We start from the raw sequence: 14426 nt of genomic DNA, 5'->3' as shown, positions 1-14426 counted from the left end.
TGTGCTTTTATTATCATTAAGATTATGTAATGTATGTTAGACATCCTTGTATGGTTTCTAGCTCCTTGTTAGTTTCATTACTTAACAATAAATATGTATCTTCGTAGTTAAAAAATATACCCATTAAAGGTTTTGTGGATTGGTAACATTTTAGCACTAGACTAAAATAACTAGAAGTTAGCCTTAAACAACTTTTACATGCATGGCTACTTGGTTTATGTGGTACTTGATTGTACATTACATGTCAAGAAGAAGAAATATTTTTAGAGTGTTAATATTCACATATGTTCGCTCCCTCTATCTCTCTATGTATACATATATATATATATATATATATATATATGTAGAGAGAGAGAGAGATAGATAGATAGAGTGAAAATGATGTGGAGATAAGATTTTGGGGTATAGGAATAAGAGGAGTCTATTTTTAATATAATGCAAATGTCCTCACTGTGTTAGGATTGCGAATCCTATTTACTGATGTTGTCGAGCATGGAAATTTGATGTTACAGTGCAAGTAACATCCTAAATTTTTGGTGTATTATACTAATATATGAGGATGTTTGATTCTATAAAATAATAATAACTAGTGGGGATTTCCCGCACTAGCGTGGCGGGTTTTCAATCGTGTCGGTTCGGTTTGTTACATTGTCGGTATGATACAGACACTCGAAATTCTATCAAGACGTGTTTTATATCAATCGAAAACCATGACAACCCACATCGGTACCGATGAGCACTACTGGTTCATTTCGTCATAATATCGATATGGGTACCTGTATAATAATCCACACGTATTTTACATCAATTGAAAATCATAAAAACGAACACCAATACTGGTTGGTATTCATATATTGTCGCATACACGATTGTATAAATAAGATACTATCAAAACCAAAAACCATAAAAATGAATACGAGCACTGATACCGACATTATCAAAAGATAAAATAAATACTTAAGAAAAGTTATCTACTATTTATCGTTCTTGTAGACAGGGTTGTAAAAATAAAATACTATCAAAACAAAAAACCATAAAATAAATACTTAAAAATAGTTTTCTACTGTTCATCACAATTTCATTTTAATATGTATAATGTATAATATGTATAATATGTATAATAATAATAATAATAATAATAATAATAATAATAATAATAATAATAATAATAATAATAATAATAATCTATACTACTATATTAAAGAAACTGGGTTTTCTATCATTTTGATCATTTTACCATATGTATAAGTTTTAAGCTACATGTATAGACACTTTAAAACCATTTGAGAGGGACTAAAATAACAATTTTTACAAACTTTTGCTTTTAGGGGTAAAATTGGGAAATCCACATCCTGGGTCCGCAATGCAGTTAATACCTTCAAGTCTTCAACCCTTTCGACTTCACGTAAATCCAACCTAATCGACACCAGCCTTCAATTCTGCAAACCTACAGGGAAATCAAGCGAATTGGACTTCAATTCTTCCTTCAATTCGATTTCGGTTTCGGTTTCAAAGAAGTAATCTCATCACCCCTGGTCTTTTTAATCCCATCATCTGCTTGTTCATATTTTGATTTAAACGGAATGTGAAGTCGCCGGCTATGGAGTCTCAGTCTATGCTCTCCTATTAGCCACTGTGATTGATTCTTTCATCTCTACATTCCCACGCAGGTAACGCTAATTTCAATCGTTAGGGTTTTGCTAGATATAATCACGAGGAGATGAGAGGTTTTGGCATCACAATGAAGCCCCGAGATCGAGTGATGGACTGTCGATGAGCACATGAAACAGGTATGCCTTTTTTCTAATTGTAGTTTTAGGGTTCCAGTTAGGGGTGATTATATTAGTGCAAGGATGCATGTACATTTATAGGATGTGTGGAGCAGGATTTGTACAAGGGGTTAGGGATTCTGGAGAGTTGGTTGATGGTTGATGAGTTTTGATGGATTTGTATAACAAGCAACTGATTGATACTTTAAATTATTTGGGTTCTTGTAATTACATTTATAAGTAACGGGTCCGGAGAGCCCAAAATATAGGTTCAATTTGGTTTGGGTTAGAAACAAAACTAGCAATTAAATCTTTGAAATATTTGTTGTTTATTGTGCTCCAGTAGGAATGTGACTCTGCCTCTTTTGAAGCATATATAAGAAGAGCAAAGATCTGAGCTTATGGTTGAATCTGGCATACATGGTACAACTTTATTTGTATTAAAGTCACAAGTTTGTTTTATAGGAATTAGGAAAGAACTTAAAGTTTAAGGTTGTTGTTTGTTATCCACTTTTAGGCGTTGAATTGACTGAAGAACGTGTACCGAAAACTTCGGTTGATGAAGATGACAGTGTGTACCGGTAAATTTCATCCTAAAGCATCCGTTTTTTTTAACCGATTCTAATTTCTAAACAAAAATAATTCTTGTTGGACAGTGACAAGTGCAATACATCGATTGTCAATTCTCACAGAAGCTGCCCAAGTCCCGATTGCTCGTACGATATTTGTCTCAATTGCTGTCGTGAACTAAGAGACGGCATCCAGCCTGGCGGTATGGAACCCGAATCTTCTTTCCAACAGTTTCTTGAACATTCTCAACTTCAGGATGCCGAACCAAACACACAGTTTTTTGGTTGGAAAGCCGATTTTAAACCAGAAACTTCAATAACCGACAATTTGTTAGATTTCCCTATTTGGAAAGCAAACTTGAACTGAAGCATACCCTGCCCTCCAAAGCTCGTGGAGGTTGTGGTATCGGAATGCTAGAATTGAAAAGAATATACGAAGCTCAAGCTCCGTACCTTCCCAACGACAACCTTCGCTACCGCCGATAAGCTCTATCAAGCACCACCGTAATGTCGTAATGTCCACAAGCTCAAGCTCAAGCTCCAACCAGGTTTGTGTAATTTTACGTAGAATCCATTTTTGATATGAGATGAATGATAAGTTATGTAATCTTCAAATTTATTAGTTCCGACAAGTTATTAGCGGATATGAGAATCCTTTGTTTGAGTTTTTGATATACAGTTTCTTAGTTCGACAAGTTATGTAATCTGGAAATGTCTTGTGTAATCTCCGGGGATCTTCCCTGCAAATTCTTTGGCAAGAGCATTAGCGGCGACACGTGTATTAGCGTCAGCATTTTGATCAATAGCCGCCAAGAATTAGCGGCGTCATCTTTAGCAAAGACGGGATACTAGACATTGACGCATATGTGATCTGCTATTTGTTTTTTTTTTTTTTTTTTTTTTTTTTTGTGCAGATTAAGACTGATAAAGTGAGCGATCTTTCGCTACGAGGCTTCTGAGCAAGACGTAAGGGAGTTCTTTTCCTTTTCGGGAGATATTGTTTATGTTGACACACCAAGGTTAGTGTACCAGATAAGTTTTATCTTCTGGGATTTTATATATGTTACGTAGCGCGCCAATACCGTTGAGTAGATATAAACTTATTTGAAGTAAATGCATAAATACAATTACATGGTATGCATATGAAATATTACATGAAGTTTCAATTGACATATGCTGCTGTTATATCAAAGATTTTTTTACTTCTTTATCTATGAATCTCTATCCCGATAGAGAGAGAGAGAGAGAGATGGGGTGTCGGCTGTTTTGGGCAAGCCCATCAGTCCAACGGAGATAAATGGAAGATTATTTTTATGTTGTTTTGTTTGGTATTCATGTTTCATCTGGCTAACTCACATATTATTGTATGTTTATGGAATCAGTGAATAATGAGAATTTGTAGGTGGGAGTTCTCATTGAAGAGCCTTTTCAGATGCTTTCTCTAGACAAGCTCTGCATTCAAGTGTGTGAAAATGTACAAGAGGCGATGAAAAGTGAGGAGAAGATTCAAAAACTTTACTTATGAAAAAAGAGGCTGCATCTAGGGATCCATCTAACAGTAGCTGTCCGTCATCAAGCTAAGTGATTAAGTGTTTACAAGCTCATGTGCTGTTCGTGGTGGTTCTCTGAGACCCGTTTACCACATTTTGGCTTCTTATTACACGAAAATAACGGAAATGTAGAATGTCCTAAAAGAATGTCCTGTTGTAGTCATGGGTTTGTATATGGTTAGTATTTTTGTTAGTAAACAGTTTAGTTCTTCATGAAAAGAAATGTGCTTGTGTTCTGTTACAAGTACACTGGATGGCAAAATCCTCTAAACTAACCGGTTGATCAAATATAATAATATTAATAAGTAATGTACTAACTAACAACAAAACTTATGATTATTGCACAACTAATGATGGTAAGAATAACTTAAAACTCTATAGTTTTGACACCGGCCTATGACGACTTTAATATGAACACCGGCCTATTAGTTTCGAATACCGATTTAACCAATTAAGAAACTTATGGTTTGTTCATAGCTTTTTAATAATCGATTATAGTGGCACTTTTTCATTTGTACGTATTTATTTAACCAAAATAACTGGGCCAAACCAATATAACTTAACAAACGAATTGAATCTGATATGAGTTGGGACACCCGCTGCAACGCGCAGACATTCCCACTAGTAGTAGTAATAATAATAATAATAATAATAATAATAATAATAATAATAATAATAATAATAATAATAATAATAATAATAATAATAAGGGTTATGATATAATAGGAATTTTATTTGGCTAAAAAAGCTAGGAAGTGATCTTGACCATCCATTTAGTTAATCAAGGGCTAAGATTAAATGATGGAAATTAAAGGGAAGAAAAGAGGCGTGTGAGTTTGTTTATGGGCATTCTAATCAATCCAATGCAATAGTTTCTCTCTCCTCCAATTCCCCCTATTTTTTAAACGTTAATAACTCTTTCATACGACAATATTTTTTTATAAAAATTGCACCAAAAAAACGAGCGTTTTTTTATCTTTAAAACGAGTATACTATTGCTATATTTTTTATTTTTTTTTTGAAAATCCAGCTGCGTAAAACGCAATGGAAAAAAAACCCTAAAAAATGACATTTTTCTAAAACGCAATGCACAAAAAACACAAAGAAATGTCTTATTTGTAAAACGCAATGGGAAGAAAACACAAAGAAATGTGTTATTTGTAAAACGCAATAGCCTAAAAACACAAAAGAAAGTGCACTTTCTAAAACGCAATGGACTGAAAACACATAAAAATGTGTTCTACCTAAAACACAATGCACCAAAACACAAATTAATGTCTTATTTCTAAAACGCAATGGCCAGAAAACACTTAAAATGTTTGTTTTCTAAAACGCAATGGACTGAAAACACATAAAAATGTGTTTATACCTAAAACGCAATGCACCAAAAACACAAACAAATGTCTTATTCCTAAAACGCAATGGCCACAAAACACTTAAAATGTCTGTTTTCTAAAACGCAATGGACCGAAAACACATAAAAAGTGTTATACCTAAAACGCAATGCACCAACAACACAAAGAAATGTCTTATTTATAAAACGCAGTGGCCAGAAAACACTTAAAAATATCTCATTCTAAAACGCAATTGCCTAAAAAAACAAAAGAAAGCGTTCTCTGTAAAACGTAATGGATTGGAAACACCTAAAAATGTGTTTTACCAAAAACGCAATAACTAAAAACACTTCAAAAATGTGTTTTTCTAAAACGCAATGGCCATAAAACTCATAAAAATGTCTTAGTTGTAAAACGCAATGGCCTAAAAACACCAAGGAAAGTGTTCTCTCTAAAACGCATTGAACTAGGACAATAGTTTTGTCTGTGCTGTGAATTTTCTGAACCAATGCAGTTTACGAATGCAGTTTTCCAGAGCCAATTTACAGAAAATTAAATTTTCTCAACCCCAGCCAGGGGCTCTGCCCCTTGGACCCCGCCAGGGGCTGCCGCCCCTGGGACCCTGCTACCTGGGGCTGCCGCCCCCGGACCCCGCCAAGATCGTAAAATGCAATGACTAAATCAAAAAACCCAGATCGTGAAAATGAAATTAAAGAATTTCTTACATCGATCGAAGCCGATTTCTTCAACGATTGACGAAATTTGAATGATTGAAACACTTATTAGCGATTGAATCGAACGGATCGAGTGATTATCTTCAAAATCACGGGAAAAAAAGAGATTTTGAATGAAATTAAACTGGGTTTTCTTCAAAAAAAAAAAAAAAAGCTGAAGAACACGTTGATCGGTGTTTGAATCATTGATTGATGGTGAAAATCGCACTATAATATAGTGATTATTGAGATAGTAAGTGAAAAAAAAAGGTTGAAGATGGTGGGTTTTGAAAATGGTGGGTTTTGAAGTTACTGGGGAGAGAAGAAGGAAGAAGAAAGGATTGGATTGACTAAAATACCCTTTCTCTTTATTTTAAATTTTGCCACTTAAAGGATACGAAGCAATAGGATTATGACATGTATCAGAATCAAGAACACTAAACGGGTAGCGATACAGTATCAGTATATTGAAACTAAAACCAAAAATATAAATACCGGTAATAAATATCGATGTTGTTCGTTTGGTTTTACGTTCGGTAGAGTAGCAATACGGTGTCTACTTTCAATAAGATTTACCGAAAACCATAAATATGAATGTCATCACTTATGTTGTTCAGTCGGTTTTATTTTCGATATGGTAGCAGCACGGTATCCATTTTCAATAAGATTGATATCGGAATGTTGGAAAAAATTACAAAGATGTGTATTTAAATTATTTTTAAAAAAAATTCACGTGTGCAAATTATTAAAAAATTATATTAGATGAACATACTTTAAAAAAGCTATTTATTTTCATGCTTCCTCTACTTTAATATATAAATAAATAATATATGTGATAAAAATATCTTTTAGTTGAATCAAAACATTATAACAAACTAAAATAAACATAATTTAGTTTAAATAAAAATATTTTAAAAATTGAACAATTGAAATTTAAAAAAAAAAATAAAGAATTAAGACACCACTAATAACTCTATAACAACTTTTTATTTATCTTAATTATTGTTCATCAACACTTTGTAATAATATATATATATATATAATTATTTTAAAAAATCCAAAATCATTATCTATGAAGACTTTGTTTTAATTATATATATATAGCAAGTTAAATATTATTAAAAAACTAAAACAATTATTTAAAAATTCAAAAACACTATCCATGATCAATTTGTTTTAATATGTATAATAATAATAATAACCATTACTTCCATAATATATTCTAAAATTGGACTAAAATGTTAGAACCAAGGGCGGACTTAAAGTGTTAGTAGGGGTAGCACGGGCTACCCCTCAACCCCGTCTACATAGTGTAATAATACCCATTAACTTTATTTCCGTAGTGTAAAAATATCACTCAACTTCGTTTCTGTTATATAAATATATAAATCATACCCCTGTTCCTAAAAAAAAATTAGGATAGCCCTAACCTTTTGGGCTAGTTCCCCACCGGTTAGAACTAAGGTTAAAAGTGTATTACTCAGTTTATGTGTTTAAAGTCCAAATTAATAGAGACCACTTTTGAACAAATTCAGTTCCTTGGAAATATCCGATGAGGATGTTAGTATGGTTTGCAAGAGAGAAACACAATACAATATTTTCAAATGTGATCCTTGTGTAACATGGGAAAGAGCTAAGTGCCAACAAACTGAAGAAGTAATTGATCATGTAAACTCACATCCAACAAAGATAAGTAGTTGGAACCATCAAAGATTCAAAGCATCAAACTCTCACCAAAAATACTATCTCAAAAACTTCCTTGACTTGCCATATATCTCATGTAACTTTGAAGTTTATTAAATATGAAAAAGAGTTTTATAGACATAAACAAAAATGCATTTTAGCATAAAAATGTTGGCATGTGAATAGAAAAAAGAGTTGTTAATCGGTATATCAAAATGTAAAATTCTTCACGAAAAAATTATGTCACACAAGGTTGTATTGTGAAATTATTGTTTTTACAAAATACGTAGAACAGACTACCTATACAATGCTTTATTTATTTGTGTTGGAATAGATTTAGACATTTTGATTTAGTCCGCTAAATACCAAACACCGTGATCACAATAAACAACTACGTATATAGGGTTTATGAAACCTCACAAAGCTTATGAGTTGTGTGTAATTAGGGGTTACGGTGTACGTTACAGATTCGTAGCATTTTTCAACTTAAAAGTCCTAAGAAAGTGGCTTTGTTCATTTATTTGCATGTTTCTTAGGTGATACTATACATTTATAGAAAAGAGATCAAACTTGTATGATCACAAGGATACTTTAGGCTTTGGGCTCCAAAGTTCATATACAAGAGCTCTTATATATACATGTATCATTGGTCATCGAAAAGTTCTTTTATAAATAAAAACCTAGATAATTATTACTAGATAATTATCTCAATTTTGTTCTAGAGGTTTAAACGGATTCCTTGGTGAATGCTTTGATGGTAGTTTTGTGTTACGTACCATCTGTACGTATTCCTTATTCAGCCATGCATACAAGGAATGATATGTGGGTTGATCATGGGTTATAATATTAATTAGTTAATTACTATTTTATATTTATTTTTATAGTGGGTCATTAGTTGTTTAGTGACAAATTTTTGTTTGGAGAGCATAGATGGGTCGGATAGTGACGGTGGATGCGTTGACCAAGCGGAATTGCTATACCGGGGACGACGGCCGTGTTTTGTGTGAAGTTGGTCAGGAGATAGCTTTCCATCTGCTCTGCTCGTGCTTTCTGGCTGCAGGAGTTTGGAATCTGGTCAGTCAGTGGTGCCGGGTCACCACAAGAATATTGAGCAATAGCGGCGACAGGCCATATATCGCCGCTATTGGTCTATCCGGAACCCGGTGTCCCACAATAAACCCCAGCCACTCATTCCTTATCATGATTGAACGGCTGAGGTTTATTTAACTCAATAGCGGCAACAGGAGTGCTCAATAGCGGCGACGCGTGTCGCCCCTATTAACCCTAAAACGTTGCATCCCTTAAAGGCGGGTTTCTTCCCTCCTTTCTCACTTTTCCCCCAAATCTCTTCGGTTTCTTTCTCCGTCTTCGCCTGTGAACGCTCAAGATCGATTAAAAGGTATGTTTTTGTTAGATTTTGTTAAATTTCTTCTACAATTTATGTTATATATGTTATATCCTCTTTAATTTTTGTGTTTGTGTGAAGTCAGTCAGTGGTGCCGGGTCACCACAAGAATATTGAGCAATAGCGGCGACAGGCCATATATCGCCGCTATTGGTCTATCCGGAACCCGGTGTCCCACAATAAACCCCAGCCACTCATTCCTTATCATGATTGAACGGCTGAGGTTTATTTAACTCAATAGCGGCAACGGGAATGCTCAATAGCGGCGACACGTGTCGCCCCTATTAACCCTAAAACGTTGCATCCCTTAAAGGCGGGTTTCTTCCCTCCTTCCTCACTTTTCCCCTAAATCTCTTCGGTTTCTTTCTCCGTCTTCGCCTGTGAACGCTCAAGATCGATTAAAAGGTATGTTTTTGTTAGATTTTGTTAAATTTCTTCTACAATTTATGTTATATATGTTATATCCTCTTTAATTTTTGTGTTTGTATGTATGTATGCTAGATATCGGACCACCACCTCATCTCCACCGTCACCACCTCGTCTCCACCGGCCACCACCTCATCTCCACTATCACCACCTCCTAGAAACTTCAAGTGAAGGTTAGTTTATGTTTATTTTTGTTCAAAGATGTGAATGTTAGTAAATGTATGTTCAAAGATGTGAATGTTAATAAAAGATGTGTAATATTGATATGTAAATGTGTACATAAGGATTTATGTTTGTATACAAAAGTGTATATGTGAAATGTATAATGTATGTAAACTTGGTGAAAATGTATGTAAGTCTATGTACATGTGTATGTTGGCTTGTAAGTATGTATAAAGTATGGTATTTGGTGAAAATGTGTGTATATTAGTATGTATGTGTGTATGTTAGCTTGTAAGTATGTATATTTAGTATATGTATGTGTGTATGTAGGTGTAAGTAAGAATGTAAGATTGTACATATGTATGTTAGCATGTAAGTACGTATAAATTATGTGTATTTAGTGAAAAATGTGTGTATATTATTATGTATATGTGTATGTAAGGATTTATGTTTGTATGTAAACGTGTATATGTTAGTAAATGTATGTGAAAATGTATAATGTATGTAAACTTGGTGAAAATGTGTGTATGTAAGTTTATGTATGTATGTATAAAACATGTGTATTTGGTGATATTGTGTTTATATTAGTATGTAGGTGTATTTTATTTGGTGAAAATGTGTGTATTAGCATGTATGTGAAAGTTTGTAGTATGTATAAATTAGTATGTAAGGATGTATAAACTAAGTTTATGTTTAGGTTTGAATAAGTTTTTTTAAGTCTGATAATTTCTTTGTTTATGTTTACGTTTGACAAATATATGTGCTTATATTTAGATTTAAAAACAAATGTTGTTATATTTTGAATTTGATATGACATTGCTTAAAAGTATGAATATATATATATATGTGTGTGTGTGTGTGTGTACCGGGTCAGGAGAAAACGACCTAAAGTGTGAGAACAGTGAGATCACGGATCCTGGTTGAACATGTGGCGTGCGATATAATTAGGGCGGAGGGGCTTTTTTGTCATTATATCTTCCGCTTTTCCAATTCGTTGTCACAATACTGCTTCGTTTATGGCGTTTGGGTTTGCCTCAGATTTTTCGATAATCAGAGGCTGCAAAGTGGGGTTGCATGTTTAAAAACCTACCCTCCACCATCCTTGCCGCGCCATCGTCATCAAAATATACGTTTTTTTCATCATCGACGCCCCAATCCAAGAACACAAATCAAACCCCCCAAAAATAGATTGAAACTTATCATCGACTACAAAAAAAGAACACTTTCCCAGAAAACCCCATAACCCCACCTGCAACAAACCCACACTTCAAAAATTCAATATCAACACACAGTTGATTCCCCACTTGCAACAAACCACACTTCAAAAAATTCAAAATCAACACACAATTTGATTCCCAAAAAAACCCATAACCCCACCTGCAACAAAACCACACCTGCAACAAACACAATCGTCGTGGAGTCACCATCTTCGGTCACCCGGAGTAGCAGAGAGAAGAGAGGGGTTCAGGGGTGGGGAACGATGGGGTTCGGAGCAAGAACATGCCGGCTCAGCCGCCACCACCGCAACTTTCTTTCTCCTCGATATCTCTCGTTGGAGCAAGAATGTGCCGGCTCAGTCGCCACCACCGCAAACCGCACCACCACAAACCGCACCACCACAAAACCGCCCTTCACCGGTCTTCTCCGAATGAGTTGCAGCCACCATCTCTTTTGCAGATTTGAGATAGGTTGCAGATCGGAGGGGTTTGGAGGAGATGAGAGATGGGTTGTAGATCCGAGGGTCGTAAACAAAAATGCATTTTAGCATAAAAATGTTGGCATGTGAATAGAAAAAAGAGTTGTTAATCGGTATATCAAAATCTGAAATTATGCATGAAAAAATTATGTCACAAGGTTATATTGTGAAATTATTGTTTTTACAAAATACGTAGAACAGACTACCTATACAATGCTTCATTTATTTGTGTTGGAATAGATTTAGACATTTTGATTTAGTCCGCTAAATACCAAACACCGTGATCACAATAAACAACTACGTATATAGGGTTTATGATACCTCACAAAGCTTATGAGTTGTGTGTAATTAGGGGTTACGGGGTACGTTACAGATTCGTAGCATTTTTCAACTTAAAAGTCCTAAGAAAGTGGCTTTGTTCATTTATTTGCATGTTTCTTAGGTGATACTATACATTTATAGAAATGATATCAAACTTGTATGATCACAAGGATACTTTAGGCTTTGGGCTCCTAAGTTCATATACAAGAGTATATATACATGTATCATTTTGTTCATTGAAAAGTTCTTATATAAATTAAAAACCAAGATAATTATTACTAGATAATTATCTCTATTTTGTTCTAGAGGTTTAAACGGATTCTTGGTGAACGCTTTGATGGTAGTTTTGTGTTACGTACCATCTGTATGTATTCCTTGTTGTCGACATGTGTTGTGATTGAGATTGGGCCCACTAGGTAAGGAAAATGTTGTATATAAACCATGCCTGCCGTTCTCCCCAAAGTCAAATAATAACGATGAATTATTCGAGCAGCTTTTACCGGTTATTGAAACCCGTGGGATCTTCATCTCTTGTCTTTTGGGGTGAGCATCTTGTATATTCATGAATTCTTCTTATTCTAAACATGCTGTACGGTTGGTTGTTACAAGTTTATATACTTGCAGAATGTATTTCATGGCCCTTCAATTGGAATGTTGAAGCAGTATCACAACATTCCTTCTCCCAACATTGAGGATGAAAATGAAGCAAAACCATTTAGTTTAATCATGACAGACAGGGTGAGAAGGAATCTAGTGTTTGATAGGTGGAGAAATTTTATGTTTGATCGTAAAGAACTTGGACCTGGAATGGTGCTCTTCAAGAATTACCTCACCCACATGGGCCAGGTATAATCATCACAATATTATTGATAGGTATTCTTATTATTGTTTAATTCATCACCAACGCATACATATGTTTTATTAAACTTTTGAATGAATGTGAACTACAACCATAATATCTTTGTTTAATTTGCTTTGTCAAAGAACAATCAATGCTGTTAAAGTGGACTTGTTAATCCTTGTTGCAACATCACAAGGACAATGCTTTTCAGATATTTATTTACATGTTGGGTGCTTTTGACCCGGATCTAATCTTTTAGGTCGATATAGTGAATATATGTCAAAAGTGGGCTATGGGTCCGGGGGGTTTTTACCGGCCTAGTAACCGAAGTGGAGCTAAACTTCGATTGCATATGATGTGTTTTGGTCGACTGTGGGATCCAGTAACACAGTATGAGAAAAGTTACAGAAGTGATGGTTCTGCACCACCACCGCTTCCATATGAATTTATTTCATTAGCTGAAAACGCAATTGAAGATGCCCAACTCCATATGAATTTACTTCCTCCAATGCTCCCAGATATTTGTGTGGCCAATTTCTATTCATACGATGATCGACTCGGCCTTCACCAGGTTAGTTTTTATTGGCACATACATACACACCCCTTTAGATGTTTCTTAGCTTTTTTACTTGCATACCTTATCCGGATACCCTATAAAAACAGGTGCACGTTGACGTCAAATGAATTAAATATAAGTACTCTATCTTGGATTTTTCTGTTACATCATCACATGGCTTTGTTACTTTACTAAAATGTTCAAGGTTGTGATGTTGTAACGTAACGTTTTACACTTCACATTAAATGTGTAATTTTGGATAAAAATTGATATGTATTCTTTGTTTACAATAGCCTGTTATGTCATCATTTAGGCTATAAAAAGCATATTGATCAACGTTGGAGGTAGCAAATTCGGATGCGACGTGGAGTGTTATTATCATGATTATTAATTTTTTTTAAATAATGTGAAAAATGATTATATGGACTATCTAATTCTAGAAATGATATACCTATTGTTATGTTATTGAATGCAAAGTTATGTGACAACAATAATAATACTTGAGCTATTTCACATATCGCATCTAGAAAACCTAACCCTAGTGGACCCATTTGTAGGTAATTCATTTTCCATGATAGAGTTGATTTTTGTGTATTTTTATTTGAATGTAGGATTGCGATGAGCATGTTGATGGTCTAGATAGAGGATTGCCTGTAGTTTTCGTTTCCATTGGCTACTCTGCGAATTCTTGTATGGTCATACTAGAGATGAAAACAAGTTAGAAAAGGTTTTGTTGGAGTCTGGTGATGTATTGATATTCGGTGGCAAGTCTAGACGTATTTTTCACGGGGTGAGAAGAATCTTGCCACCTTTAGGTTATTCGCAAGGTTATTCGCAGGTAATCAAAGAAACTGGGCTTATATTAGGCCGTCTAAACCTTACTTTAAAACAATCTTGATCTTGCTCTTTTGCTCATTTTTCTAGAAGTGTATGATATTTAACAGTTTCAGATTTCTATCTCATCTACATTCTATGTTGGTGATCGTGTTTCGGGTTCGTCATGTCATGTAGGTGCTAGTGAAATATTTTTCCATTTAGTGGCTGTCACTTTCTTTTGTTGTTTATTTAAAGTAACTAATGTTTGATCATGTTTATTTGAGCCAAACTACGGCCGCTACTTGTATTGTAACGTTGGTAAGACATAGTCTCTCCCTTGGTTTAAAAAGCGTGTCTGAGGCATGTCTAGGCGTGAGGCGACGTAAGGCGCAAAGGGTACACCTTGTTTTTGTGCAGCTGAGTGTTGTACAACATGTACAAAAGGCGCAGGCGAGGCGTGCATTTTAGGCTAAAAATTGACTTGAGGTGCACGCCTTTTGTACTTCGCTTGTTTTTGTGCAGCTGAGTGTTGTACAACATGTCTTTTATGTTGTACATGTATGTGTTTTTCATGTTAAAATATAT

General features: G+C 34.6%; 2 protein-coding genes across 6 annotated transcripts; both read left to right on the top strand.

Moving 5' to 3' along the window:
- The first annotated feature begins 1358 nt into the window (after positions 1-1358).
- LOC110879789 lies at positions 1359-4129 on the top strand. 5 transcript variants are annotated; one of them, XR_004867497.1, is made up of 7 exons: positions 1359-1517; positions 1671-1790; positions 2113-2192; positions 2287-2350; positions 2426-2886; positions 3253-3357; positions 3741-4129. XR_004867497.1 is itself a non-coding variant. In XM_035977695.1 (5 exons), exons 3-5 carry the CDS (start codon positions 2171-2173, stop codon positions 2703-2705), a joined length of 366 nt encoding a protein of 121 aa, XP_035833588.1. In that variant the 5' UTR covers positions 1360-1517; positions 1671-1790; positions 2113-2170; the 3' UTR covers positions 2706-3246. The 5 variants fall into 5 exon arrangements, 1 of the variants encoding a protein (XP_035833588.1); XR_004867496.1 differs by having other exon boundaries at positions 3721-4129; XR_004867498.1 differs by having other exon boundaries at positions 2116-2192; positions 3253-4129.
- A 7975-nt stretch (positions 4130-12104) lies between these two features.
- LOC110876841 lies at positions 12105-13989 on the top strand. Its single transcript, XM_022125001.2, has 4 exons — positions 12105-12171; positions 12253-12474; positions 12729-13040; positions 13637-13989. Exons 2-4 carry the CDS (start codon positions 12280-12282, stop codon positions 13745-13747), a joined length of 618 nt encoding a protein of 205 aa, XP_021980693.2. The 5' UTR covers positions 12105-12171; positions 12253-12279; the 3' UTR covers positions 13748-13989.
- Positions 13990-14426: the final 437 nt, after the last annotated feature.

Source organism: Helianthus annuus, chromosome 9, assembly GCF_002127325.2.
Source record: "Helianthus annuus cultivar XRQ/B chromosome 9, HanXRQr2.0-SUNRISE, whole genome shotgun sequence".
NCBI classification, from domain to species: Eukaryota; Viridiplantae; Streptophyta; class Magnoliopsida; order Asterales; family Asteraceae; genus Helianthus; species Helianthus annuus.
The sequence above is the reverse complement of the archived record's forward strand: the minus strand, read 5'-3'. Positions and strand labels throughout refer to the sequence as shown.